Here is a 26,426-nt window from a genome sequence, read left to right as displayed (position 1 = left end):
TTAGACATATTTCTACGGGAACATTAGAAAAAAAATAATTTTTCTAAGTGATCGAACATTATCGCATGCTATGCGTTTAGCTAGATAAAAAAGAAAAAAAAGGAAAATGAAAAAGACAAAGAGACAAGAAACCTTGTAGCCAGGTAGAGTGGGCAAATTAATGGGGTTAAGTTATGCAAATGTATTTAATTTCATGCACCTTGCACGTGACTTTTTCCACTGAATAAATCCAATTAATTGAGTGAGTGGCCCATGTCTAATTATTAAAATCTGCAAACTTATTAATTGTTTGTCCTGCCCTACCAATTTAATTACAAACAAAACCGACGTAGTGTTAAGATTATTCTAAGTTAAGTAGACCCTAAAATCAAGAGCCTTTTCATTTTCAATTTCTGCCACTTTACGTGGAGGTCAAAAGAAAAACTAATACTACCACTTATTCTATGTGAGACGGACAAGTTGTATGTAAGTTAATGTTTGATCGTTTATGCATCAAAATCAATTGTTGATTTTAAAAAATTAATTCATTTCTGGTGAGAACATTTGTAAAATGTAAGATATCATGGTGTCATGTGAATCAAACAAACTAGGTGCTTGCAAAGTTGCATTACACGACATTAATTTACAATTAGTACATATTTTAACATATAGTACTATATGATTTTTATGGATAGTAAACTAAATCTTTTGACATCTTTCCTTCAATCAAAACATTAACACGGTTCTATTTCTTATTTTGCTCAGATTTTGCAATCTTTTAAGTTTATCTGTAACCATTTCCCGGATCATGATCCTTAATATTGTCTCCATATCCACGCACCAATGTGATTAAGTTAAGCTAGTAAAAGTGGTGTGATTGGCCTATGTTCGGACTGGGCTTAACCTAGTCCAGTTTAAACACTGCATTTGACCCATTCGCAATATAGAGTTGTAAAACAATCAAACCAAACCAAACCAAATCGAACCCGTCTCTTAATTTGGTTAGAATAGGGGTTAGATGGTGACGTGACGTGAAGAGCAAAAATGAGAAATAAATTTAGATATAGCAGTGAAGGAGATAGGCCCTTTAGCGCCCGATGATCCAGCTCCTAAGCTTATCATATTGGACCAGATAAATGAATGGCTAGAAACAAAAATGAAGCTGAAAGTCATGCATTTCATACATGTATACAAATTAATTGCAGTGTTACAGACTGCAAAATTAATGAAGTTATAGGGAAAGAGAGGTCCCTTGTTATTTACTACGGGCGAATAATTTTGTTTAGAATTTTGTCCCAATCATACTATGATATATATAGTGGGGGCTGCTTTGATTAAATGGTTTTTATGTCTACTGACAAATAAAGTAGTGGACAATCAATTTGTTTCCTGTAGTAGTGAACTTATGCTAGGTAATTGAATAGGATTTGAGAACTATATAATGTACAACATAATGTAATTTAGATTGTTTTTTTCTTTATGGATAAATGAATTTAAATTTAACGGCTGCGCCATGGAATTAATATTGGTTTTAATTATACAAATAGAGGATTTCATCTGATTTTGAAATTATGGTGGATTTTGGTTAATGTACATACTAGTGAACATGAATAGCCTAAAACTTAACATGGGATAATCCTCCATGATTCAAAATAAGATAAAATCAACTGTTAAGTATTCTGCAGACAAATTTTAAAATTAATACTGCTACATAAAATTAAAAAATGGTGAGAGTTCTATAATTTATAAGCAAATACTTTAGTTAGAATTCACACACAATATTTTAGTTAGAATTCACATACAAAGGAGAAATGTCTCATAGTCTTACTTATAAAAATGTACTACCTTTGTCCCGCATTAACTGTCACATTTACTTTTCTGCACTCGTTTTGTAAAAATGATAATAAATAGTTAAAGTAAGAGAGAGAATAATACTATTTCTCCACTTTAACTATTTATTATTATTTTTACAAATGAGTGCAGAAAAGTAAACGTGACAGTTAATGCGGGACGGACGTAGTACTCCGAAATGAAATTATGTGCTAGAGAAGGCATGCATTAGCTTTAAAAGGCGTTGAAGATCCCATGGTCCATGAGTATAAGAGCACCTGCAACGGTGAGCACAAGCTCTCCGTCCGTCCTTGCCGCTGACAAGGACACGCTTGTCCGCCGCTGCGCTCTTACCGCTGGCACGGACATGCTCTTAGCTAAGAGCACGTCCGTGCCAGCGAGCAGGGCGACGTGGCGTGTTTCTATTGGCCGTTGGCATTTTTTTTAAAAAAAAAAAATCGAAAATAATACAAAAAAAAAAAATTCGGATTCCCAAAAATATAACCGTTTTATTACCTTTTTTTGAAATTTTTTTTAAAAAATTTAATCCCAAAACCATCTATAAATACACACATTCATCATCCATTTGGACGGAATTCGGTCACTTATGAATTTAATTATGTAACTTTTAATTTTTAGGATTTTAATTATGTACTTTTTAAATTTTAGGATTTTAATTATGTAATTTTTATTTTATTTGTAATTTGTAATATTATTCCGGATATTTTTAATGCATTTTAATTTTGTGGAAATGTTTTTATTCAAATTGAATAATACAATGGTGGGGCCCTTGTGCTCGTCCTTACAGAAGAGCACGTCTGTGGGTGTTGTGCTCTTGCCTAAGAGCAGGCAGAAAAAGTGGGGCCGGGCCCACAACCGTGCTCGTTGGCAAGAGCACGGTTGTGGATGCTCTAAATGCCGTTTAAAATAAAAATTCATTATCTCATAGTAAATGCCATTTCTGATTTGTCCGTTTCACGTTTATTTTTTAATCATTTTTTATGTCAGAATTTGCTCTATAAACTCCTCGTCGTCGTTCTTCACACCTATCTATATATAAACGACTGAAACCCTTAAAATAGATGCCTTAATAAATTTACATCCTTATGAAATCATTTTTTTCTCGGGATTTATAATTGATCAGGTGCATCATTTCACAAACCAACGTACTTCAATTTTCTTTCTATGTTAATGAATAAAACTTAGTTAAAAAAAACTAATCAGAAAATGATGGCCAGTCCCTAGTGATTGTTAGATTGCTGCAGGGGGTTGGTGGATTGGTATTAAATTCCGAGTAGGATAGGGATATGCTAATTTGGGGAATTTTATGCCAAATTAACATTTCATGTTCTCCTAGAATTAACCACTCAAAGAGTCAAAATCTCTCTCGCCTTGATGGAGTACTATTCATTTGATAATTTAATAATGAAATAGCACATTAAATATGTGTGTGTGTGATCTATATATCTATCTATATATGGTACGTATAGAGCATATATTACCGTTGAGAAAAGACAATAGAATTGAATAGTACATCCTAGTATTTACCGATAATAGTACATGAACAATTTGTTAAGCTAAAATTGAACAACCAAATATTTTACCCAATGGATGATCCTTTTCTTGCAGAATTAAACTCACAGTTATTCCCAGAATTACCGGACATGCTCATTTATATGCCTTCAACTTTCTCTGAGACATGACCAACAACATCCAAAAAGCTTCTCTCTCTCAAAATAATCACCCCAAAGCAAAAACCAAAGAGCAAACCCACTCCATCTGAATTCAGAAAGGCTTATTGACGGTGATAGTTTAGTCCCTTTCGAATCCGCTTAAAACAATTTTTTTGGGTCCATTCCACTTAATTACTACTCCAGTTTTTCTTCTTCAAATATCCACACAAAGCCAAAACACACTTTCCTCCTTTAAATCAAGTGTGTTTTTGTCACTTCTTTTTTAGGGTTTTGTCTTAAATGGGAACTCAAGATCTGTCCGAATTCTTCAAAGAATCCGAGTTGACTGATGATATTTTCAGCATTCTCGAAGCTTCTGATTGCAATAGTCCATCGATGATGCGGTTCGATTTATCAAACGATGAAATCTTCGAGTTCAAAAAATCTCCCTTTCTAGAATCTGAGATGGCCGCCGCCGAAGCTTCCCCCAAATGCAAGAGACAGAAGCTGAGCGCCGCCGCGGCTTCTGTGGAAGATGGGCAGCCAAGAACTTCATCTCACATCTCCGTAGAGAGGAATCGAAGAAAGCAAATGAATGAGCATATCTCAGTGCTTCGTTCTTTGATGCCTTGCTTTTATGTCAAAAGAGTACGTGATGTGATGCGACCTTTAAATTTCTGTTTTATAAGAAAAAGTATGTGTGCGAAATGTCTTTGATTTAAATCTTTGTGTTTATTTAGGGTGACCAAGCTTCAATAATAGGTGGAGTTGTGAACTACATCAAAGAGCTACAACAAATTCTACAATCAATGGAAGCCAAGAAGCAAAGGAAGGCCTACGCTGATGTTTTAAGCCCGAGGCCTGGGCCCATTAGCCCGATCCTAATAAGCCCGAGGACTCCCCAACCGAGCAGCCCGTACAAGCGCAGGCTGCACTGTCTACAAACGGGCTTCCTCAACTCCCCTTCCCTGATTCCAAGCCCGGCCGAGCTCTCCCCGTGCAACTCCTCCACCTCCTCCATCAACGACAGCATGAACGAGCTCGTGGCTAGCTCGAGGTCAGCCGTGGCTGAGGTGGAGGTGAAGTTCTGCGGCCCGAATCTACTGCTTAAGACGATTTCGGGCCGAATCCCGGGCCAAGTTGCCAAGATTGTGTCGGCCGTGGAAGACCTTGCACTCCAGATTCTCCAAGTGAATGTCAACAAGCTTGATGAGAAAATGCTAAATTGTTTCACTATTAAGGTAACATCATTTAAATTATAGTAGTACTATCATTCATGCAACTTAATTAACTATTTTTTCTCTATTGCTATTTGACACATTTTGTGGGTTTGTTGTTGTTTTGATAGATCGGAATTGAATGTCAACTTAGTGCACAAGAATTGGCTGAGCATATTCAACAGACATTCTGCTTTCAAAACCCTAGCTAGCTAGTTCCTTGTCTCCTTAAATTGGAGAATGCGACAATAAATTCGATGAGGAAATTACAGTTTACTTCTTAGTTAACTCCTCCATTATTTATTACTACTCTCTTACTTGTAATTGTGCTTTCAACCTTCATTTCAGATCTATCGTTCAGTGTCCAATTAGTCTTCTTTTGCAATTAAATAAAAATAAAAATTTCAATTTTCTTTTCTTCCTCTTTCTTATGCAATCTGTAAATTTGGTGATACCTTATGAGATATAAAAAATATGTTAATCGAATTACTTGTCATTGTCATTGTCATTGTCATTGGTGCTCAAATATGTGTATACATAGTAAATTTAAAAATTAAAGTTCTCCTTTTTTAGCCTTTATATGGGAATTTTCATAAATTTGGGGATTAATTTAGATCTAATGTCACTATACGTGTTTCCTTTTCAGCCCTTGCATGCATGAGGATGAGGGCGACTTGAAACAATTAGAAAGAGGAAAAAAAAATCTTTTAATGAAACCCTAGATTTGTCTGCAGGCCTAAACATGGAGATAACGATGTTTCCCTTAAAAATGTTGGTTCCCCATTTAATTTCAATTTGCAAGCTTCTTTTTTCTCTTGGATGGAGGGAGATTTGAACATTATATTAGTCTACATCATTTGGTAGATCTTCACAGCTTAGATGTCTCAAGAAGACTTCAATTTTTAAGTTTTAAAGTTTACTTCAAATTGAAAAATTAAGTTCCCCAAGGTCCCTAGATAGGTGCTAGATAAGAAAGACTGTGATTGAAATGTCATGCAAGTATTTTATCTCACAAATAAATGATTAAATTGCAGGAAAAACTTAAGTATGGTCAATTTATGGTTAATCACTTAATCATGCCCATTTTTAAAAAAATAACTTTGAAAAATGACCAATTATACTATAATGTGATATTTTCTTCAATTGTTCCATAAAAAAAATTGTCGTTGTGCTTTGTCTGAATTCAACGACGCGCAATGTACATGCCACATTATACATAATATTCTACAAATCCAAAATTATGGAACAGTTGAGAAAAATGTTGAAAATATGATATAATCAGTCATTTTTAAAATTACGGGATTGATTAGAAATTGATAAAACTTAGTGGTTTTTCTTGCAGTTTGCCCTAAAACGCTTATACAATTTGAGTACTTATATAATTAGGGTAACTATGTAGAAAGACAATGATTTAAAAAAGATATTTTTCCCGCATATATTTAATTCTTAAACCAAATTCTCCTATATTATGAGACGATATATCATCAAAGGCATTTCACGGCTCATTTAGTCAATACTTTTCATGCGTTAATATAGGATGCATGTAATGATGTAAAATGTACTTGTTTCCTTAATTAGAAGAGAAATTGTTATTAATACGCACAAAGTATCTAAAGTCGAAGGAAGAATATATACTTGAGCTAAATAAATAACTTGGATGTATAGTTAATTAGAACAAACATAAAAAAACAGTTGTATATTATGTTGCTTTCAATGGTCCAACTTCTATTGCTGCCTGTCTCCGGTAGTTACAAAATTAACAATGCATTTAAGTTGGTCTTGGATTTTGGATTTCTCATGTTTTCTTTATGCCAATACGATACGTCGTTTTCTTTTCATTTCTTTTTCATAAAAAATTGCCGATGTAAATGTTCTTTAATCCAGGAAAAAAAACTTTATGAAACATGTTTAGTACTATTATGGATTAACATTACATGGTTATTTATAATATGTGTTTTGGAAAAAATACTCGTTGAAAAAGTTTGGATTATTTGTTCTTTTTTTTTTCTTTTAATTAGGTGCAAAGAACATAAATGCACGTTACATCTTTGAATGGTGTGAAGATCCCAAGAGTATTAATGTTGTGGAGGAATTCATACTCATAAATGTCATTTCTGCACTGTCCGTTTTCATCTTTATTTTTGAATATTTGAATGTCAGAGTTTGCCCTCTATATTACCCCTCATTCGCGCTACCTAGCATAAGAGCATCCACGACGGCGGACGTCCTGAATTTTTATTTTTTAATAAAAAAATTCTATATATACGGTTCGTTGAATTTCATATCATTCGCACCTCTTGTTTTAACGAGTTTCTCTCTCTCTACATTTCTTTTATATATCCAGAATGGTTAGTGGTAGTGGTAGTGGTGCGGGTGGTAGTCGTGGAATTTCTGATGACGTATGTCGGTGAATTAGAGAACAGTTGCGGGCCGTTACGTCCAGGGATATAAATCGCGCGATACAAGCGTCCTTGCAGCAGCAGCAGCAGCAGCCGGCGGTACCTCGACCCATCCATCGTCGAACTATAGTACCCCGGAACCACATCGCTGCACACCGTCGGTTGTATGACGACTACTTCGCTCCGGAGCCGCGGTTTGGGTAGAACATGTTCCGGCGACGTTTTAGGATGCATTGTCCGCTATTTCTGCGTATCGTGGGCGCTTTAGAGCGTCGTTACGAGTATTTCAGGATGAGGGAGGATGCGGTTGGTAAACCTGGCCACACGCCCATACAGAAGTGCACTGCCGCAATCAGGCAGCTGGCATACGGAGGTGCGGCCGACATGTTCGATGAGTACCTCCACATCGGTGAGACGACTGCCCGCGATTGTCTGAAGTATTTTTGTGAGGGCGTTAGGGAGATATTCGGGGATAGGTATCTTCAGAAGCCTACCCCCGAAGATTGCCAAGCTCTGATGGATATGCACGGGAGTCAGCATGAGTTTTCGGGAATGTTGGGCAGCATAGATTGTATGCATTGGGAGTGGAAGAACTGCCCCGCCGCCTGGAAAATGGTGTACACTACCGGTTTCAAGGGCAAGAATCCAACGATGATCCTTGAAGCGGTAACTGATTACCGGCTGTGGATTTGGCATGCGTATTTTGGAGTAGCCGGGTCGAACAACGACATCAATGTCCTCCAGTCATCACCCCTTTTCAACGACCAGTGTATGGGTGTTGATTTGGCCGTCAGTTTCGTCACCAACGGCAACCAGCACAACATGGGCTATTATTTGGCGGATGGGATATACCCTATGTGGCCCGTCTTTGTGAAGATGATCAGATGCCCCACAGAAGAAAAGAATGTCTATTTTGCGGGTTGTCAGGAGGCAGCGCGCAAGGATGTGGAGCGGGCATTTGGTGTGCTCCAGGCTCGATGGGAGGCAGTGACGGGTCCATCACAGCTGTGGTATATTGACAGCATCGCTGATATCATGTACGCATGTATTATCATGCACAACATGATTGTCGAAGATGGAGGTCCAGCACTGACTGATTGGGCCAATGTTGATTTTGATGCTGCCGGTCTAAGTTACGCCGTGGCCACCGCCAATGTACGTATGGGGATACCCCATGAAGAGGTTGATCGAGTCCGTGCATTTGCCGACATGCGCCAACGACAAGCCCATATTCGACTCCAGAACGCTATTATTGAAGAGATATGGACGCGGAGGGGTCGTCGTTGATATTTAGAATGTAATTAGTTTAGACTTTTTTTGTAGAAATGTACTTTTTTTATATTTTTTTATTTAATGAAATTATCATTGCACTTTCTCCGTCCGTATTCGTGTCGAAATTTTAATTCCGTAAATTGTTTAATTTGGTGAATTTGTGAATTTTTATTATTGTGGATGTCCGTCGAGATTTCCTTGGGGATGTCCGTCATTGTGCAGTGGGATGTCCTTATGACGTGACAGTGCAGTGGGATGTCCTTATGACATGGCATGAGGTGTCCTTATGACAAGCCCTTATGACATGGCATGAGGTGTTTTTGTCCGATGGGACATCCGTCCCACTGTGGATGCTCTAAATTACCATGAAACTTTCCTTGTCCCATCCATCTTCAAATTCCAATAGCTGTTTTCATTCTATACATATGAAACCAAAATATCCAATCAAATGCCAAAATAGTCCACATTATGAACGGGATCAATTTATGTATACCTTATCCGACATCCATCTTCAAATTCCAATAGCTGTTTTCATTCTATACATATGAAACCAAAATATCCAATCAAATGCCAAAATAGTCCACATTATGAACGGGATCAATTTATGTATACCTTATCCGTAATTGCTCATTAGTTAGTACACTGTATTAATTTCATGTATGATCTCTCTATCAAGTTTCTTTTTGTCTTGGTTTAGTTTAAAATTTGACCTATGTGAATCAAATGATAAGGTGATGATTGGTAAAAAGATATAAAGGAGATGATGATGAAGGAAGGAAGAAAAGTAGGAGAGGTAAATAAATGCATCGATAGACAAGTTAGATGTCATATATATGTGGGTAAGTAACATTCATTCAGAACGCACTCACATGCAACATTTATTTAGTTTCACATTATATTACTACCCACAACCAACACAAACAACACCTACCTCTCTCTCTACATTATGAAGTTAATTAATTGTACTCTGATCTCAGTGAGAATGCTAGACTGGGATGACCACACTACATATTAAACACGAATGATATCAATGAATTCTATTTAATACTATTATTAAGTAATACTATTAAGAGTGATAAAGTGTCATATTATGGCCGGTCATAAAGAGTTAATTTAGTCCATTTACATATATAAAAAAATTAGAATTACTGATATAACTTTATATGTGTGTGAATGAACTTGTGAGTTGGTACTTATCTTTGAATTCCATTATGTAAAACACATTAATATCACGAATTACTGTATACGTTGAGCAACAATAAAGAAATGACAGTAGTAATAAGTTGAGCAAAAACTACGAAAGAGCAGCAGTAACATGTTGAGCAACAAATAATGGAAAGGATATAAAAGTAAAATCAAGTAGTATTAAACCGAAAATTTGAAATAAAAATCAGTTTTTTTTGCTATTTAATCAATTTATGATTGGCCAGGCCACGTAGCTTTATTCTACTATTAAATATGGGTTGGCACAGAGAAGGTGTGTGTATGCATTGAAAGCCCTCTTCTTGAAGCTCCAAGTTGCAGACATATTGCTTACTATCAACCACATCATCATCCTCATTTACTTCTCTCTCTCTTTATATATCTCTATACTACTACATGTATTACTTTACTCATATACTTCATCCGACTCCCGACCCCCTTTAAGTGACACATTTACATTGTATAAAATCTCGTGAAGAATAAGAAATGCTCCACTTAAAGTGAAACAAAATGGGTTATTACGTCATTTTGCATGTCCATGTTATTTCAAGTTGATCTCTCATGCTTCTTTTTATGATTGTTTTCTTGCAATTTTGTTATGACTTCTAATTATATATTTGGTTCCCAGCTTGTTATAATAAATGTGGGAGAGATGAATAGCATTGCCCAAGTATTTGTTGAAAAGTAAATTGCGGAAAATAAACTGAACAACTCTTGAAGACTACATTTTTATTGATTTGAATTCTTTGAGATACATTGTACATTCATATTTATAGAACTAGAGGACTAAATGTACCTAGGGACTTATGAACTTGGGACTCTACCATAATAATGATATAATCCTTGAGACCCTAAAGTTACTCTTTCCCATAATCTTGAGACTCTCATATTCTATTTCCAACACTCCCCCTCAAGTTAAATATCGAGTTTTTCGACACTTAACTTGCACGATCTTCACTTTGATAAATAGTTTATACTCGTATTCAGGAGTCCTTCACTTTCCATTAACAGTTTATGCTAGTATCATAGAGCTTCTTCAATTCATCAATGATAGTTTATACTCGTATCAAAGAGTTTTGTTTTTCATTGAAAGTTTAGACTCGTTTCAAGGAGTTTCTTCATTTTTTTTCATTGAAAGTTTAGGCTCTTATCAAGGAGCTCTTCATCATTGAAAGTTTAGACTCATTTCAAGGAGTTTCTTCAATTTTCTGTTGACAGTTTTAACTCGTGTCATAGAGCTCTTCAATTTTTGGTTGACAGTTTTAACTCGTGTCAAGGAGCCATCTTAGAAAGTTTTAACTCGTGTCAAGGAGCCATCTTAGACAGTTTTAACTCATGTCCGGGAGCCTATTCAGACAGTTTTAACTCTTGTCGAGGAGTTTATTCATTTTTGGACTGAATTTAATTTGCAGCCCAAAGCTTAATTTTGGGGAACCGCTCTTGACCCATTCCAGCCCAAACTATGAGCCCATTTTTTTTTTTTTTTTTATTTTTCTTGAGCCCAACAACACTTAAGCCCAGATTACTCACCCTTAAAGACGGACGACTTCAAACAAGCGCCTCCTTTCTCCTTCTACGGCGGCTTCTCAACATTTTTGGTGCCCCTTTCCTAGCCGGTCTTTCCCCGACTGTCTTGCCACTTTCTTCTCCGGTAAATCAGTCGTGGCTTCTCCGGCATTGTGTTCCCCGTCTCTCTGGAATTCTCACTATTCAGGGCGGCCTCTTATCGGCTACTAGATCGGCTGCTCGTTCTTCCTTCACGAATTGCGTCACCAATAGTCGGCGGTGAGACTTCTGCGGTAACCCTTTCACTTTGGTTTCTCCTCTCTCAGCCATCACGGCGGCTTTGCCTTCGATTCGCTGTCGTTGCCACGTTCAGCTGTTCTCGAATCCAATTCAATTGCGGCATTTCGTCGGACACGTGGGGGAACTCCAACATATTCTGGTGCAGGATCTTTCTCCACAATAGGAGGTTTTTCTATGACCACTTCGATAGTCTTGTTTAGGAGGTCTGAGGTCTTCCAGTAACCTTCCCCCCTTGGCTGTCCCGCCTTCTTCCTTGGCGATTGTCTCCTTGATTCGGAGATGAATGGTTTGGCGGTGGCTGATATCTCCCCCTCGGCCAAACACTTCATCCATTAGCCTCTCACGGCTGCACCCTCTTTGGCAGTAACCTCTCCTCTCTTGGTGGGTTTCTGTTCGTTCCTCCTTAGCAGGTCTCTTGCGTTTGCTGCTCCCTCTGCTGAAGCGGCTCTTGTTGGCCTTCTCCAGACATGACGGCTTCACTGTTGTAGCTTTCTCGTGATTCCTACTCCGGTCATCTTTGCCTTCTTCTCCAACATAAATTTGGAGAGGGATTGCCTGGTCGGATACTTTCTCTCCCCCTCGGCCGGACAAACCGAGGACTACTCTTCTGTTTTCTTCTCTTGACGGCTGTTGGGGTCGCAGCCTGTCTCCTCTGTTTTCTCAGCCTTCGTCTCGAAGGCCTCTCTTCTTCTCTCCATCAGCTCCTTTCTTGGCGATGAGATTTCTTCGTAAACACCACACTTCATGGTTTCATGGTTCTGTCCAGCTGTCGTTGCCATCGCCTTGGCTCACCACCGGCGCCGTGCTGGCTTAACCCAACCTCCTCACTGCCATCGCCAATCCCATACACAAACTATCATTGTCATCGTGACACTGTTTCCGTTGGGCCTTGCTATGCCATCAAAGCTTGGTGAAGAACATTTCGTTGGGTAGAGTCTCAGCCTCTTGCTTAACTGCAGGGCCTCCTCCTTTGGTTTTTGTTGGTGAAGAACATTCCGTTGGGTACTGCGGCCTCCTGCTTTTTAACCAAGGCCCATTCCTTAGCTCTCTTCTGTTTCTTCAAAACAGACTCCGGAACGATTTGTCCTCCCTTTTTCGGCCATCCTACCTTGATGATGATGGAGCGGCGCTGCTGCTGCTGATGGATGAATACCAATGATTTTTTTTTTTTTTGGTTTTGAACAAACTAACGAAGGATCGTTAGCTGCTCTGATACCATGTTGAAAAGTAAATTGCAGAAAATAAACTGAAGAACTCTTGAAGACTACATTTTTATTGATTTGAATGTTTGAAATACATTGTACATTCATATTTATAGAACTAGAGGACTAAATGTACCTAGGGACTTATGAACTTGGGACTCTACCATAATAATGATATAATCCTTGAGACCCTAAAGTTACTCTTTCCCATAATCTTGAGACTCTCGTATTCTATTTCCAACAGTATTTAGTTCACTTTGTTTTGGGGCCTTGATGACTTGAAGTGGGTTCCATAATGGACATCAAAATCTAGCCCATGTAGACCATTCATCGAGAAAATTGTAGAGACTCTCTTTAATAAAGTAGTATCATGTATTAATGTAAATTAAAAAAAATACAAGAAAATGAAACACAAAACTTGATTAGCTTTAACCAGTCAAACTAACCAAATGCTAGCAAGAAATCTAGGGCTAACTAGCTGGCCTTATTCAAATCAACTATCCTCGTACAAAATTAGAAATGAAGGGCATGCATCTTACTATGGATAATGGCCCGGGTGACCAAAGTCGAAACCCGGCCCGAATCCAGATTGTCCAAACGGGAAGTCCGTGTCAAGTGTGGCAGAATTGGTCATGGCTGCAATTATTGGAGTGAGTTCGGATTCGGAGTGGTCCAGGTTAGGAATCAATTCTCCATAATCACCATTCAAATCATTGGTCGGATTCGGGTAATAATTTCCCAAAAAAACATCCCTATTGTTAATTGGTGATGATGAAGAAAAAGTGTTTAGGGGACTGAGGCTTGTCTTGATATTAAAGGGTAGGTTTTGGGTTAATGGATTCGGATCTTCACATTCTGGACCGGGTACGGGTATGGATGCTGACGGGTTATTAAGGGCACGATTGCACGTGTGCTTTCTCCTATAGGTGATCTCAAAAATTGTCGGATCTTCGTCTGATTTTTGAACTTGCTTTGTAGCCAAACACCCGTGGGCAACAGTAACATGTTGAGCAACAAATAATGGAAAGGATATAAAAGTAAAATCAAGTAGTATTAAACCGAAAATTTGAAATAAAAATCAGTTTTTTTTTTGCTATTTAATCAATTTATGATTGGCCAGGCCACGTAGCTTTATTCTACTATTAAATATGGGTTGGCACAGAGAAGGTGTGTGTATGCATTGAAAGCCCTCTTCTTGAAGCTCCAAGTTGCAGACATATTGCTTACTATCAACCACATCATCATCCTCATTTACTTCTCTCTATCTCTCTCTTTATATATCTCTATACTACTACACGTATTACTTTACTCATATACTTCATCCGACTCCCGACCCCCTTTAAGTGACACATTTACATTGTATAAAATCTCGTGAAGAATAAGAAACGCTCCACTTAAAGTGAAACAAAATGGGTTATTACGTCATTTTGCATGTCCATGTTATTTCAAGTTGATCCCTCATGCTTCTTTTTATGATTGTTTTCTTGCAATTTTGTTATGACTTCTAATTATATATTTGGTTCCCAGCTTGTTATAATAAATGTGGGAGAGATGAATAGCATTGTCCAAGTATTTGTTGAGAAGTAAATTGCGGAAAATAAACTGAAGAACTCTTGAAAACTACATTTTTATTGATTTGAATTGTTTGAGATACATTGTACATTCATATTTATAGAACTAGATGACTAAATGTACCTAGGGACTTATGAACTTGGGACTCTACCATAATAATGATATAATCCTTGAGACCCTAAAGTTACTCTTTCCCATAATCTTGATACTCTCATATTCTATTTCCAACACTCCCCCTCAAGTTAAATATCGAGTTTTTCGACACTTAACTTGCACGATCTTCACTTTGATAAATAGTTTATACTCGTATTCAGGAGTCCTTCACTTTCCATTGACAGTTTATGCTCGTATCATAGAGCTTCTTCAATTCATCAATGATAGTTTATACTCGTATCAAAGAGTTTTGTTTTTCATTGAAAGTTTAGACACGTTTCAAGGAGCTTCTTCGTTTTTTTTTTCATTGAAAGTTTAGGCTCTTATCAAGGAGCTCTTCATCATTGAAAGTTTAGACTCATTTCAAGGAGTTTCTTCAATTTTCTGTTGACAGTTTTAACTCGTGTCATAGAGCTCTTCAATTTTTGGTTGACAGTTTTAACTCGTGTCAAGGAGCCATCTTAGAAAGTTTTAACTCGTGTCAAGGAGCCATCTTAGACAGTTTTAACTCATGTCCGGGAGCCTATTCAGACAGTTTTAACTCTTGTCGAGGAGTTTATTCATTTTTGGACTGAATTTAATTTGCAGCCCAAAGCTTAATTTTGGGGAACCGCTCTTGACCCATTCCAGCCCAAACTATGAGCCCATTTTTTTTATTTTTTTTTATTTTTCTTGAGCCCAACAACACTTAAGCCCAGATTACTCACCCTTAAAGACGGACGACTTCAAACAAGCGCCTCCTTTCTCCTTCTACGGCGGCTTCTCAACATTTTTGGTGCCCCTTTCCTAGCCGGTCTTTCCCCGACTGTCTTGCCACTTTCTTCTCCGGTAAATCAGTCGTGGCTTCTCCGGCATTGTGTTCCCCGTCTCTCTGGAATTCTCACTATTCAGGGCGGCCTCTTATCGGCTACTAGATCGGCTGCTCGTTCTTCCTTCACGAATTGCGTCACCAATAGTCGGCGGTGAGACTTCTGCGGTAACCCTTTCACTTTGGTTTCTCCTCTCTCAGCCATCACGGCGGCTTTGCCTTCGATTCGCTGTCGTTGCCACGTTCAGCTGTTCTCGAATCCAATTCAATTGCGGCATTTCGTCGGACACGTGGGGGAACTCCAACATATTCTGGTGCAGGATCTTTCTCCACAATAGGAGGTTTTTCTATGACCACTTCGATAGTCTTGTTTAGGAGGTCTGAGGTCTTCCAGTAACCTTCCCCCCTTGGCTGTCCCGCCTTCTTCCTTGGCGATTGTCTCCTTGATTCGGAGATGAATGGTTTGGCGGTGGCTGATATCTCCCCCTCGGCCAAACACTTCATCCATTAGCCTCTCACGGCTGCACCCTCTTTGGCAGTAACCTCTCCTCTCTTGGTGGGTTTCTGTTCGTTCCTCCTTAGCAGGTCTCTTGCGTTTGCTGCTCCCTCTGCTGAAGCGGCTCTTGTTGGCCTTCTCCAGACATGACGGCTTCACTGTTGTAGCTTTCTCGTGATTCCTACTCCGGTCATCTTTGCCTTCTTCTCCAACATAAATTTGGAGAGGGATTGCCTGGTCGGATACTTTCTCTCCCCCTCGGCCGGACAAACCGAGGACTACTCTTCTGTTTTCTTCTCTTGACGGCTGTTGGGGTCGCAGCCTGTCTCCTCTGTTTTCTCAGCCTTCGTCTCGAAGGCCTCTCTTCTTCTCTCCATCAGCTCCTTTCTTGGCGATGAGATTTCTTCGTAAACACCACACTTCATGGTTTCATGGTTCTGTCCAGCTGTCGTTGCCATCGCCTTGGCTCACCACCGGCGCCGTGCTGGCTTAACCCAACCTCCTCACTGCCATCGCCAATCCCATACACAAACTATCATTGTCATCGTGACACTGTTTCCGTTGGGCCTTGCTATGCCATCAAAGCTTGGTGAAGAACATTTCGTTGGGTAGAGTCTCAGCCTCTTGCTTAACTGCAGGGCCTCCTCCTTTGGTTTTTGTTGGTGAAGAACATTCCGTTGGGTACTGCGGCCTCCTGCTTTTTAACCAAGGCCCATTCCTTAGCTCTCTTCTGTTTCTTCAAAACAGACTCCGGAACGATTTGTCCTCCCTTTTTCGGCCATCCTACCTTGATGATGATGGAGCGGCGCTGCTGCTGCTGATGGATGAATACCAATGATTTTTTTTTTTTTTGGTTTTGAACAAACTAACGAAGGATCGTTAGCTGCTCTGATACCATGTTGAAAAGTAAATTGCAGAAAATAAACTGAAGAACTCTTGAAGACTACATTTTTATTGATTTTGAAGAATATTAGAAGGAAAGGTTCTTTGATTTTTATTTACTTGAATGATTCATTACAGCATCGATACACCCTTTATAGAATTAGGAGTGCATCTTTATGGTAGGCCTAAATTACAGTAATTAGGACTCTATCTTAGGAAGTAAATCAATTACACATTATTACAAATTATATGATTGATTCCCGGTATCTTCTGCATGATACGAGTATTTTCCAACACTCCCCCTCAAGCTAAGTGATGGGGTTTCCAACACTTAGCTTGTCTAGTGCTTCTCGAAACGACTTTGAATTTACTGCTTTAGTCAATATGTCAGCCAACTGATCTTCGGACTTGACAAATGGTAGCTCTATGATTTTGGCCTCAATGTTCTCTTTTATGAAATGTCGATCCACCTCCACATGTTTAGTTCTATCATGTTGAACCGGGTTTTCTGAGATGCTAATCGCAGCTTTATTATCACAGAACAGCTTACAAGGTTGTGCCTGATGAAGGCCAAGTTCCGTCATGAGTCTCTTTAGCCACAATATCTCTGTGAGGCCACTCTTTATGCCTCGAAATTCTGCCTCTGCACTTGATAACGCAACTACCTTCTGTTTCTTGCTTCTCCAAGTGACAAGGTTCCCTCCCACAAAGGTGAAATACCCGGCGGTTGACTTTCTATCGTTGGGGTTCCCCGCCCAATCTGCATCAGTGAACCCATGTACTTCTAAGTGACCATGTTTTTCAAATAGCACTCCATGATCTGCTGTTCCTTTCAAGTATCGAACGATTCTGATGGCCGCTTCCCAATGGTCTTCTTGCGGTGAGTGCATAAACTGGCTGACGACACCCACCGCGTATGCTATATCTGGACGAGTGTGTGAAAGATAAATAAGTTTTCCCACTAATCTCTGGTATCTCCCCCTGTCGGTGAGCTTTCCTCCTTCTTGTATCTGTAATCCATGGTTCTGTATCATTGGAGTATCAGCAGGTTTGCAATCAATCATTCCCACCTCTGCGAGCAGATCAAGCACATATTTCTTTTGGTTTATGAAGATTCCTCGATTTGATCTTAAAACTTCAATGCCCAAGAAGTACTTGAGAAGGCCTAGGTCTTTCATCTCGAACTCTGTGAACAAGTTCTTCCTTAATTCACCTATCTCCTCTTCATCGTCCCCCGTGATAATCATGTCGTCAACGTAGATGATGAGGCACGTAATCTTTTCACCCTTTTTCTTGAGAAACAATGTATGATCTGAATTACTTTGCTGGTACCCATATTTCTTCATCACTTCAGTGAATCTGCCGAACCATGCTCTCGGGGACTGTTTTAGCCCATATAGTGTTCTTTTCAGCTTGCACACTTCTCCAATCTTAAACTCGTCCGTGAATCCTGGGGGAGGAACCATAAACACGGGTTTTGACAGTTCGCCGTGTAGGAATGCGTTCGTGACATCGAACTGATGAAGAGGCCAGTCTCTATTTGCTGCGACTGAGAATAGTACCCGCACAGTGTTGATCTTGGCTACTGGGGAGAAGGTTTCGGCATAATCGACTCCATATGTTTGGGTATATCCCTTCGCCACTAGTCGAGCCTTGTATCGATCAATCGACCCGTCTGGCCGTCTTTTGATGGTGAACACCCATCTACATCCCACGGCCTTCACTCCTTCCGGCAGTTTTTCTTTCACCCAAGTGTCATTTCTCATTAACGCTCTCATCTCGGTAAGCATAGCTTCTCTCCAATTTTTGGACTTCATAGCTTCTTCAGCCGTTTGTGGAATCTCTTGTTCTTCATATAATGCAGCCTCAAATGCTCGGGCCATTTTCGTCAGATTTCCCTGGACAAAATTTGCTACTCCATATCGGTTTTTCTTCCCGATCTTTTCAGGAGAATATCTTTTTGGAGGAACGCCCCGATTGCTCCTTGGAGGGAGCACATACCTCCCTGTATCACCATCTATAGTGTTTTCTTCAATCTTTGCATTGTTAGCATCATCTGTAGTATTTATTTCAGGAACTAATTCCGGACATACCTCGGATATCGGTTGAGGTGGGTCAGATGGTTGTGGTTGAGGAGACTCTGGAAGGGCCTGTTCGGCGACAGTGACAACTGACTCTGGCGGATCCTCAATCGAGGGGATTGGAGGTGGCACAAACCAACTTAGACAGTCTTCATGATTATTTTGAGGGTTGTTAGGTGTCTCCCCCTGACTGCTAAGGTGGTGAGTATAGAAAAACTCGGTTTCTAGAAAATCGCAGTTTATGGTGGTGATGATTTTCCGAGTGTTTGGATCAAAGCACCTATATCCTTTTTGGTTTACCCCATAGCCCACGAAGACACATTTAATTGCACACGGAGAGAATTTGGTTCTCTCATGTTTGGGAACGTGGACGTAGACAGTACACCCAAAGACTTTCGGTGACATGCTAAGGGATGTAGGTATTTTGGTTTGCTGGGAAAGGATGTCGAGGGGGGTTTTGGTTTTCAAGATTTTGGTTGGTAGTCTGTTTATTAGGTAGACGGAGGTTGCAACGGCTTCTGGCCAAAGGGATTTTGGTACATTAGACTCAATCATGAGGGCACGGGTGGTTTCCAGGATAGTTCGGTTTTTTCTCTCGGCAACTCCGTTTTGTTCGGGTGTGTAAGCACATGATGTTTGGTGTAAAAGGCCATTTTTCTGGAAGAATACTGACATGGTATTGTTAACAAATTCCCTCCCATTATCAGAACGAAGGATTTTTATGGTAGTGTGAAACTGGGTTTGTATCATGTGAAAGAACAAGATGAATTTTTCAACTACTTCTGATTTATGTTTCAAAAAATAGATCCAGGTCATTCTAGTGCAATCATCAATGAATGTCACAAAATATCGAAACCCATTCCCCCCAATAACTGGTGCAGGCCCCCACACATCAGCATGCACTAAATCAAATATGAATTTCATACGAGTATCTGAAGGTTTAAAGGATTGTCTGCGGCTTTTAGCCAAAACACAGGTATCACAAGAAAAATCTCTAGGCAAAGAAAAATTTGGAAACAAAAGTTTAAAATAACCATGGGAAGGATGTCCTAGTCTTCTGTGCCACAGCCAAGCCTCCTTTTTTGTGGATCCGTGAGCCAGCATCGCACTGCCATGTTGAGCTACCCCATCCACATAGTAGAGTCCTTGGTCCTCAGTGCCACGCCCAACGATCCTCCTCGTCCGAATATCCTGTAAGATGCAGAAATTTGGATACATTAGGAGCGTACAATTCAATTCTCGTGTCACGTGGCTCACTGACATCAGCCGTTGAGACAATTTAGGGACAAACAGGCAATTTGATAGTTGAAGAGTAGGGGAAATTTTTATGGTTCCCGCCCCGACTACCGTAATCAATTCCCCATTGGCAGTTCTAATGTAGGTTTTAGTCACCTCTCTAAAATCACTAAAATCAGATCTTTCTGGGGTCATAGTGTCTGTGGCTCCACAATCAAAAATCCAACCCTTCCTATCGACATTATCTATATTTTGCGCAGATAAAGCAGCGGAAACATTTATCAGAGGTGAAAATCGGTTATAAGTGGATATATGTTGACCAGGAGGGTGCATTTTTAGATTTTGGGAGTGAATGGGGTGTTTTTTATAATTATGCAAATCTGGGGGGGGATTTTCGAGTTTCTGAGGACTGATGGAGGTTCTTTTAGGTATATGTTTATCAGGGGGGTCAAATTTTGAGATATTAACAACTTGAGGACTAAATCGCAAAAAATGTAGGTTATTAGGATTTGGTGGGTTTGATTTTTGATCAAACCCAGTACCTCCGCCGTGACTCCATTTTTGTGATTCTGAACCCATCCGCTCTACAAAGTTTCCGACTCGGGCTCCACCGCCTCCGCCGCCACCGTTGTTATCGCCGGAGTACTCCGAATTGATAGTTTGGTTCGTTCCTCCTCCATTTGATCCGTCTCGATGTTGATTTGGGGGGTTCCCCTGCCTCTGTCCTGTCTCACTGATTCCGACGGCCGCGAGCTTAGCCTGAGCCCGTGCTTTCTGTTTTTCATCCCACCAATCCGGGAATCCCACACGGAGAAAGCATGTATCCCTCGTGTGTTTGTTTTTTCCGCAATGGGAGCACCACAGCTTGCTCTTGTCGAGTCTTCCTCCGGTTTGGTGGCTGATTCCGGTCGGTGGCGGTCGTGGTGGTCCTCTGCTGGTCGGCCGTTCTCTCTGGGCTCCGAATCCGTACCCGATTTCTCCCGATGATGCATCGGCGCTTCCAACGCCGGAGTCTTCGGCGGTTTTAGAGGATGCCGGTGGCATGATCTTCAATCGAGCCGCCTCCCTCTGGACCCGTCCGTAAGCCTCTTCGACTGAGGGATAGGGCTCCTCGTCCTTGAGGATTTCCCTTCGGATGGTGTCATATTCTGGATTGAGTCCAGTGAGAAACTTGAATAGTCTTGTGGTGTTGGAAAACTCACGAAACTGCCTGACTCCCTTGTCGCAACAGTCAACGGGTTGTTTCCGGCATCGATCTACATTTATCCAAAGGCCATGGATTCGTCGATAGTACGTTTCAAGGTCCAGATTTCCTTGTCGGAGTGAAATGGCTCTATCCTCCAGATCGTATATGAGATACGGATCTTTCTTGCCTTCAAAGGTCACGGCGAGATTATCCCATATTGCTTTCGCGGTTTGATGGTGGGCAAAATCTGCGATTATATCGTTTTCGATATTATCGATGATCCACGAAAAGACCACGAGGTCGGTTTCTTCCCATTCGGCGTATTCGGCGCTCTCTGTATTCGGTGGAGGATCTCTGATGTGAGAATATCCTCCACGGCTGCCTATCGCAACCTTCATCAATCTAGCCCATAAGGGATAGTTCTTACCGTTCAATTTAAACGCGACGGTTACATTCTTGCTGGTTTTCATTCTCGAGGATTTGATGGTTGGTTTGGTATCTTTTTCTGATTCTGAATCGGACATGTTTTTTTTTTTTTTGCAGGTATTGGTTTCGGCCTCTTGGCCTTGATGGGTATGATTTTCTGGTAGGGATTGGTTCTCGGCCTCTTGACTGAGATTGGTATCGGGTTGCTTCGGCTATGATGAAGCTTTTCTGAGCCAGATCTTCGTCTGCTCTGATGCCATGAAGAATATTAGAAGGAAAGGTTCTTTGATTTTTATTTACTTGAATGATTCATTACAGCATCGATACACCCTTTATAGAATTAGGAGTGCATCTTTATGGTAGGCCTAAATTACAGTAATTAGGACTCTATCTTAGGAAGTAAATCAATTACACATTATTACAAATTATATGATTGATTCCCGGTATCTTCTGCATGATACGAGTATTTTCCAACAGATTTGAATGTTTGAGATACATTGTACATTCATATTTATAGAACTAGAGGACTAAATGTACCTAGGGACTTATGAATTTGAGACTCTACCATAATAATGATATAATCCTTGAGACCCTAAAGTTACTCTTTCCCATAATCTTGAGACTCTCATATTCTATTTCCAACAGTATTTAGTTCACTTTGTTTTGGGGCCTTGATGACTTGAAGTGGTTTCCATAATGGACATCAAAATCTAGCCCATGTAGACCATTCATCGAGAAAATTGTAGAGACTCTCTTTAATAAAGTAGTATCATGGATTAATGTAAATTAAAAAAAAATACAAGAAAATGAAACACAAAACTTGATTAGCTTTAACCAGTCAAACTAACCAAATGCTAGCAACAAATCTAGGCCTAACTAGCTGGCCTTATTCAAATCAACTATCCTCGTACAAAATTAGAAATTAAGGGCATGCATCTTACTATGGATAATGGCCCGGGTGACCAAAGTCGAAACCCGGCCCGAATCCAGATTGTCCAAACGGGAAGTCCGTGTCAAGTGTGGCAGAATTGGTCATGGCTGCAATTATTGGAGTGAGTTCGGATTCGGAGTGGCCCAGGTTAGGAATCAATTCTCCATAATCACCATTCAAATCATTGGTCGGATTCGGGTAATAATTTCCCAAAAAAACATCCCTATTGTTAATTGGTGATGATGAAGAAAAAGTGTTTAGGGGACTGAGGCTTGTCTTGATATTAAAGGGTAGGTTTTGGGTTAATGGATTCGGATCTTCACATTCTGGACCGGGTACGGGTATGGATGCTGACGGGTTATTAAGGGCACGATTGCACGTGTGCTTTCTCCTATAGGTGATCTCAAAAATTGTCGGATCTTCGTCTGATTTTTGAACTTGCTTTGTAGCCAAACACCCGTGGGCATGTCTAAAGGTGCATCTGTAGTACCCTCTGCAATTAAATAAATAAATTAACGATAATGATGATAAAATAAAATAAAATAAAATATAAAAAGATATGGCTTTTGTGAGAAACTAAATTATTTTAATTAGTAAAATACCTACTTGCAACTTAAGTGATAAGATAGATTAATAAATATAGGATTGATTATTTACAAAATAAGATGGCCAAACAAATTCTAATTAATCAGTTTATTTTAATAAACAGTAAATTAACTTGGATTATTTTATTGAATATTGTGAACGCATCCTGTCGCTAAACTTAAACACGTACCCTAATAAGTCAAAATCGTTTGAGTGTTTCTTTTAAGAAACTTTAATCGATTAATTGATGGAGTTGACTTTTAGGGGGTTTGTGATACTACCAGATACAATTGCCAACTTTGCATATTCTAAAAAGGAATGCTTCATTCGTCAATACTATAAAGAAATCGAAAACCAAATGAAAATGACAGCCCCAAGATACATTTAAATACTGTTCATGTACACGCTTCAAGAAAATTCTAAGTTAGGGAATTCAGTCATTCTGTAATCATTAGTCATTACCGTTGGAATCTTGTATTTCCAAATTTGAATAACTTGTTACTCTTGTCATGTGAAATAAATTGAACAATTACACATAAGTAATTTATGAAATAATATGAACAGGTATTAAAACCTGGGATGTTTAGCTCCGAGGATGTCTTTCTGTCCGTACTTCCTCCAACCATAGCCATCATCCAGTTGTCCTTCAATCCCTACTTCTGGCCCCACTCTCACCTTTCGAGTCCACCTGGCACTCGCCTTTCTGTATACAAGAAATAATAATTACAAAAAAAAAACAGTTTAATTAGTAAGACGCTCTTTCTAATTAATAAATTCGAGTTACATACTCCGTCAGTGTATGTATCCCACCATGTATATTAATACTATTACTTTCATAATATGAGTAGTTTTTTTTTGGTATTTATAGAATTAATAGAATGAAGCTACATGGAGTATATAAAATGAATAAAAAAAAAGTTGATTAAACGTCGAAACCTCTTCCTAGAAGCCTGATCCGTGAAATCCTGATCGGAGTCATCACTGAGTGGGCTTCCGGCGACTGGCAAAGGAGACTCCGGCAGCAAGGGTGGTTCAGGGGCGTTGCGCGTGAGCATGGAGAGCGCCTGATCGTAGGAATACATTATTCTCTGAAGCAAAAACTCGCGGCTCTCATGTGAAGACGATGACTGCAAATTCAGATGATTTTGCAGCTGCATCACCATCTCTTTCCCCTGAGACAGCTCCCTCACCAGATTTCTCAGATCGGAATCCGATGGAATATTCTCCATTTCTTAAGGTGTTGAACTTTCCCCCCACCGCCGGAGAATGGTTTATAAGTAGCTCTGTTTCTGAAATCATGCAACTGAGAAAACGATTTATTTATTGATGCCAAAAATATGAAGTGATTTGGAGAGGTGTGTAAACATATACTATATAATAAATGTATTTGTAGTAGAATGAAGTTAAGAATGATTGGGTTTGAAAGTTAGGATTTTTGACTGAAGAAATTAATTAATTACTCGTATTTGCAAAAAAAGGGAGTGTGAATGTTATTTGGGCAGGATGAGGACCGGTCTTCGGTCCTGCCAACACGATCAAGTCAATTCAGACCAATTCAAACCCACACTTCCCCACTCACACATACTCAAACAACTTATAATTATTTTAATATTTTGAGGTGAAGTGGCAATGTTATGGAAAGCTCCATTGTTTTCGTTATCAGCGCTTTATTGTTTACTACTCCATGCATGCGTCCATGAAAAATAACGAACCAGATAAATATTAATGCAAAACTAAATAAAGTGGAATGTGATTGAAGTATTATTATTAGGGAAAAATTGGATCCAACTACTTAGATATAGAAATTTATAATAAAGAGATTTGTAGTATTAAATTTAGTGAATGCACCACAGTGAAAAACAAAAATTATTTTTATAGATGGATGGAGTGTCACTCTAATATGACTGTGGCTGCCATAATTATCAACTGAACTGAAGGATATAATAGAGTAATGTCAAACAGTTAAACATACCAAACTTGAGGAATTACCAAAGCAAAGGCATAATTGAAGGAGGAAGATTTGTAATTGATATGAATTTAATTTGTAGTACATTGCCTTAGAATAGGCTGATTCTTTTCCTAAAATACAGTGTACTCTTCCCTACTAAAGGGAGAGAAATCGATGTAATTCAGACACAAGAAATAATACAAACTCTTCACTCCAGATTCTGCACTTTCAATATGCATAGCCATTCCGATTCTCTCGATTACCATCGATAAGATGGTATCAGAGCGGGACGATTCGGGCTTGAGACTCAGAGCAATATCATCACCGTCTCAAGTACCTTTCCCGACCATTTGAACCTGCAAACACCAACCAAAAAAAGAACCATGTCAGAATCCAATAACCCACCAATTACACTCTCAGCCGAACAATTCGCTGAGTTTATGAGATTGAGCATGTCTCAAAAAACCCAAAATCCACAGCCTTCATCAAACGAATCACTAGGCGAAGTACGTCTAGCCGAGAAGCTCAACGGAGATAATTATCCGTTATGGGCTAAACTGATGAGTCGGGGGATCCGAGGGAAGGGTCTGGCATCTCACATTACTGGAGTTACAGACCCTCCCTCTCCGACAGATCCAGACTACAACCGATGGCAGCAGAGAGACGATTGTTGCTTCAATTGGATCATAAGCAATATCGACGCCAGCCTCGTGAATGAGGTTTCCCAATACGAGACGGCTTACGACTTGTGGGATAGTCTAGCCACAACGTATGGAAGCGGCGCCGATCAATTCCAGATATCAGACCTGCACAGACAGGCATACAGTATCAAACAAGGGGACTTAACCCTAGAACAACTATGGCAGAAACTCCAGGATCTCTGGATATCAATCGATACCAGAGACCCAAACCCGATGGATACTCCGGCGAGCATAGAGAAGTACAATCAACACACTCAAAGACACCGATTGTACCAGTTTATGTGGGCACTGGATGATCACAAATACAGCAAAATCAAGAGGGAAATCCTTAACATGGATCCCATTCCAACCGCAAGGAAGGCATACGGATTGGTCAGGAGGGAATCCGTCAATGAAAAACTACTCAATCCAGATACACAGGAGCCTGGAATAGGAGCGGGTCTTGCGGTATTCGATCGGAACAGAGCACAAACATCACAACAATATCAATCACCGAGGAACCCTAGCTACCACAAGGAGGATGATAAAAGTAAACTAACATGCAGCCATTGTGGAGGAAGAAAACACACCAGAGATACGTGTTTCCACATCCACGGGTTCCCCGAGTGGTGGGAAGAAATGAAAAGGGCGAGGCAGGCCCGAAATGGAGGACGAACCGGAGGAGGCAGAGGAGGCGGCAGGGCATCAGCCGCCGTCGCTCATAACCGCGCCACCAACGTCGAGGGCCCGACGGGCGGCAGCGGAGGCACCAGCACCAGCAGTAGCGGTGGCGAGGTCAAAACCGAGGAGAAACCACCCAAAATCGGCTCCGTGTCCGTCGCAAGGACTTGGTTCGAAGGT

At 39.9% G+C, this 26,426-nt stretch overlaps 2 protein-coding genes across 2 annotated transcripts; one reads left to right on the top strand and one right to left on the bottom strand.

Moving 5' to 3' along the window:
- The first annotated feature begins 3,536 nt into the window (after positions 1–3,536).
- Positions 3,537–5,060, top strand: LOC121751254 (transcription factor SPEECHLESS-like). Its single transcript, XM_042145967.1, has 3 exons — positions 3,537–4,130; positions 4,223–4,723; positions 4,831–5,060. The coding sequence occupies exons 1-3, from the start codon at positions 3,783–3,785 to the stop codon at positions 4,909–4,911; spliced, it is 930 nt and encodes a 309-aa protein (XP_042001901.1). The 5' UTR covers positions 3,537–3,782; the 3' UTR covers positions 4,912–5,060.
- A 17,115-nt stretch (positions 5,061–22,175) lies between these two features.
- LOC121751218 (probable WRKY transcription factor 41) lies at positions 22,176–24,339 on the bottom strand. Its single transcript, XM_042145933.1, has 3 exons — positions 23,874–24,339; positions 23,512–23,640; positions 22,176–22,845 (listed from the first exon to the last, which is right to left on the bottom strand). Exons 1-3 carry the CDS (start codon positions 24,164–24,166, stop codon positions 22,362–22,364), a joined length of 906 nt encoding a protein of 301 aa, XP_042001867.1. The 5' UTR covers positions 24,167–24,339; the 3' UTR covers positions 22,176–22,361.
- Between the last annotated feature and the right edge of the window lie 2,087 nt (positions 24,340–26,426).

This window comes from Salvia splendens, chromosome 10 (assembly GCF_004379255.2).
Source record: "Salvia splendens isolate huo1 chromosome 10, SspV2, whole genome shotgun sequence".
Lineage (NCBI taxonomy): Eukaryota > Viridiplantae > Streptophyta > Magnoliopsida > Lamiales > Lamiaceae > Salvia > Salvia splendens.
The sequence above is the reverse complement of the archived record's forward strand: the minus strand, read 5'-3'. Positions and strand labels throughout refer to the sequence as shown.

Bases quoted from the DNA above. Each gene is read 5' to 3' on its own strand.
- LOC121751254 (XM_042145967.1), top strand. From the start codon at position 3,783: ATGGGAACTCAAGATCTGTCCGAATTCTTCAAAGAATCCGAGTTGACT. The intron at 4,131-4,222 runs GTACGTGATGTG...GTGTTTATTTAG, and splicing joins CTTGCTTTTATGTCAAAAGA to GGTGACCAAGCTTCAATAAT. The intron at 4,724-4,830 runs GTAACATCATTT...TTGTTTTGATAG, and splicing joins TAAATTGTTTCACTATTAAG to ATCGGAATTGAATGTCAACT.
- LOC121751218 (XM_042145933.1), bottom strand. From the start codon at position 24,166: ATGGAGAATATTCCATCGGATTCCGATCTGAGAAATCTGGTGAGGGAG. The intron at 23,641-23,873 runs GTTTCGACGTTT...TCTTGTATACAG, and splicing joins GATCAGGCTTCTAGGAAGAG to AAAGGCGAGTGCCAGGTGGA. The intron at 22,846-23,511 runs GTTTTAATACCT...ATTTAATTGCAG, and splicing joins CTCGGAGCTAAACATCCCAG to AGGGTACTACAGATGCACCT.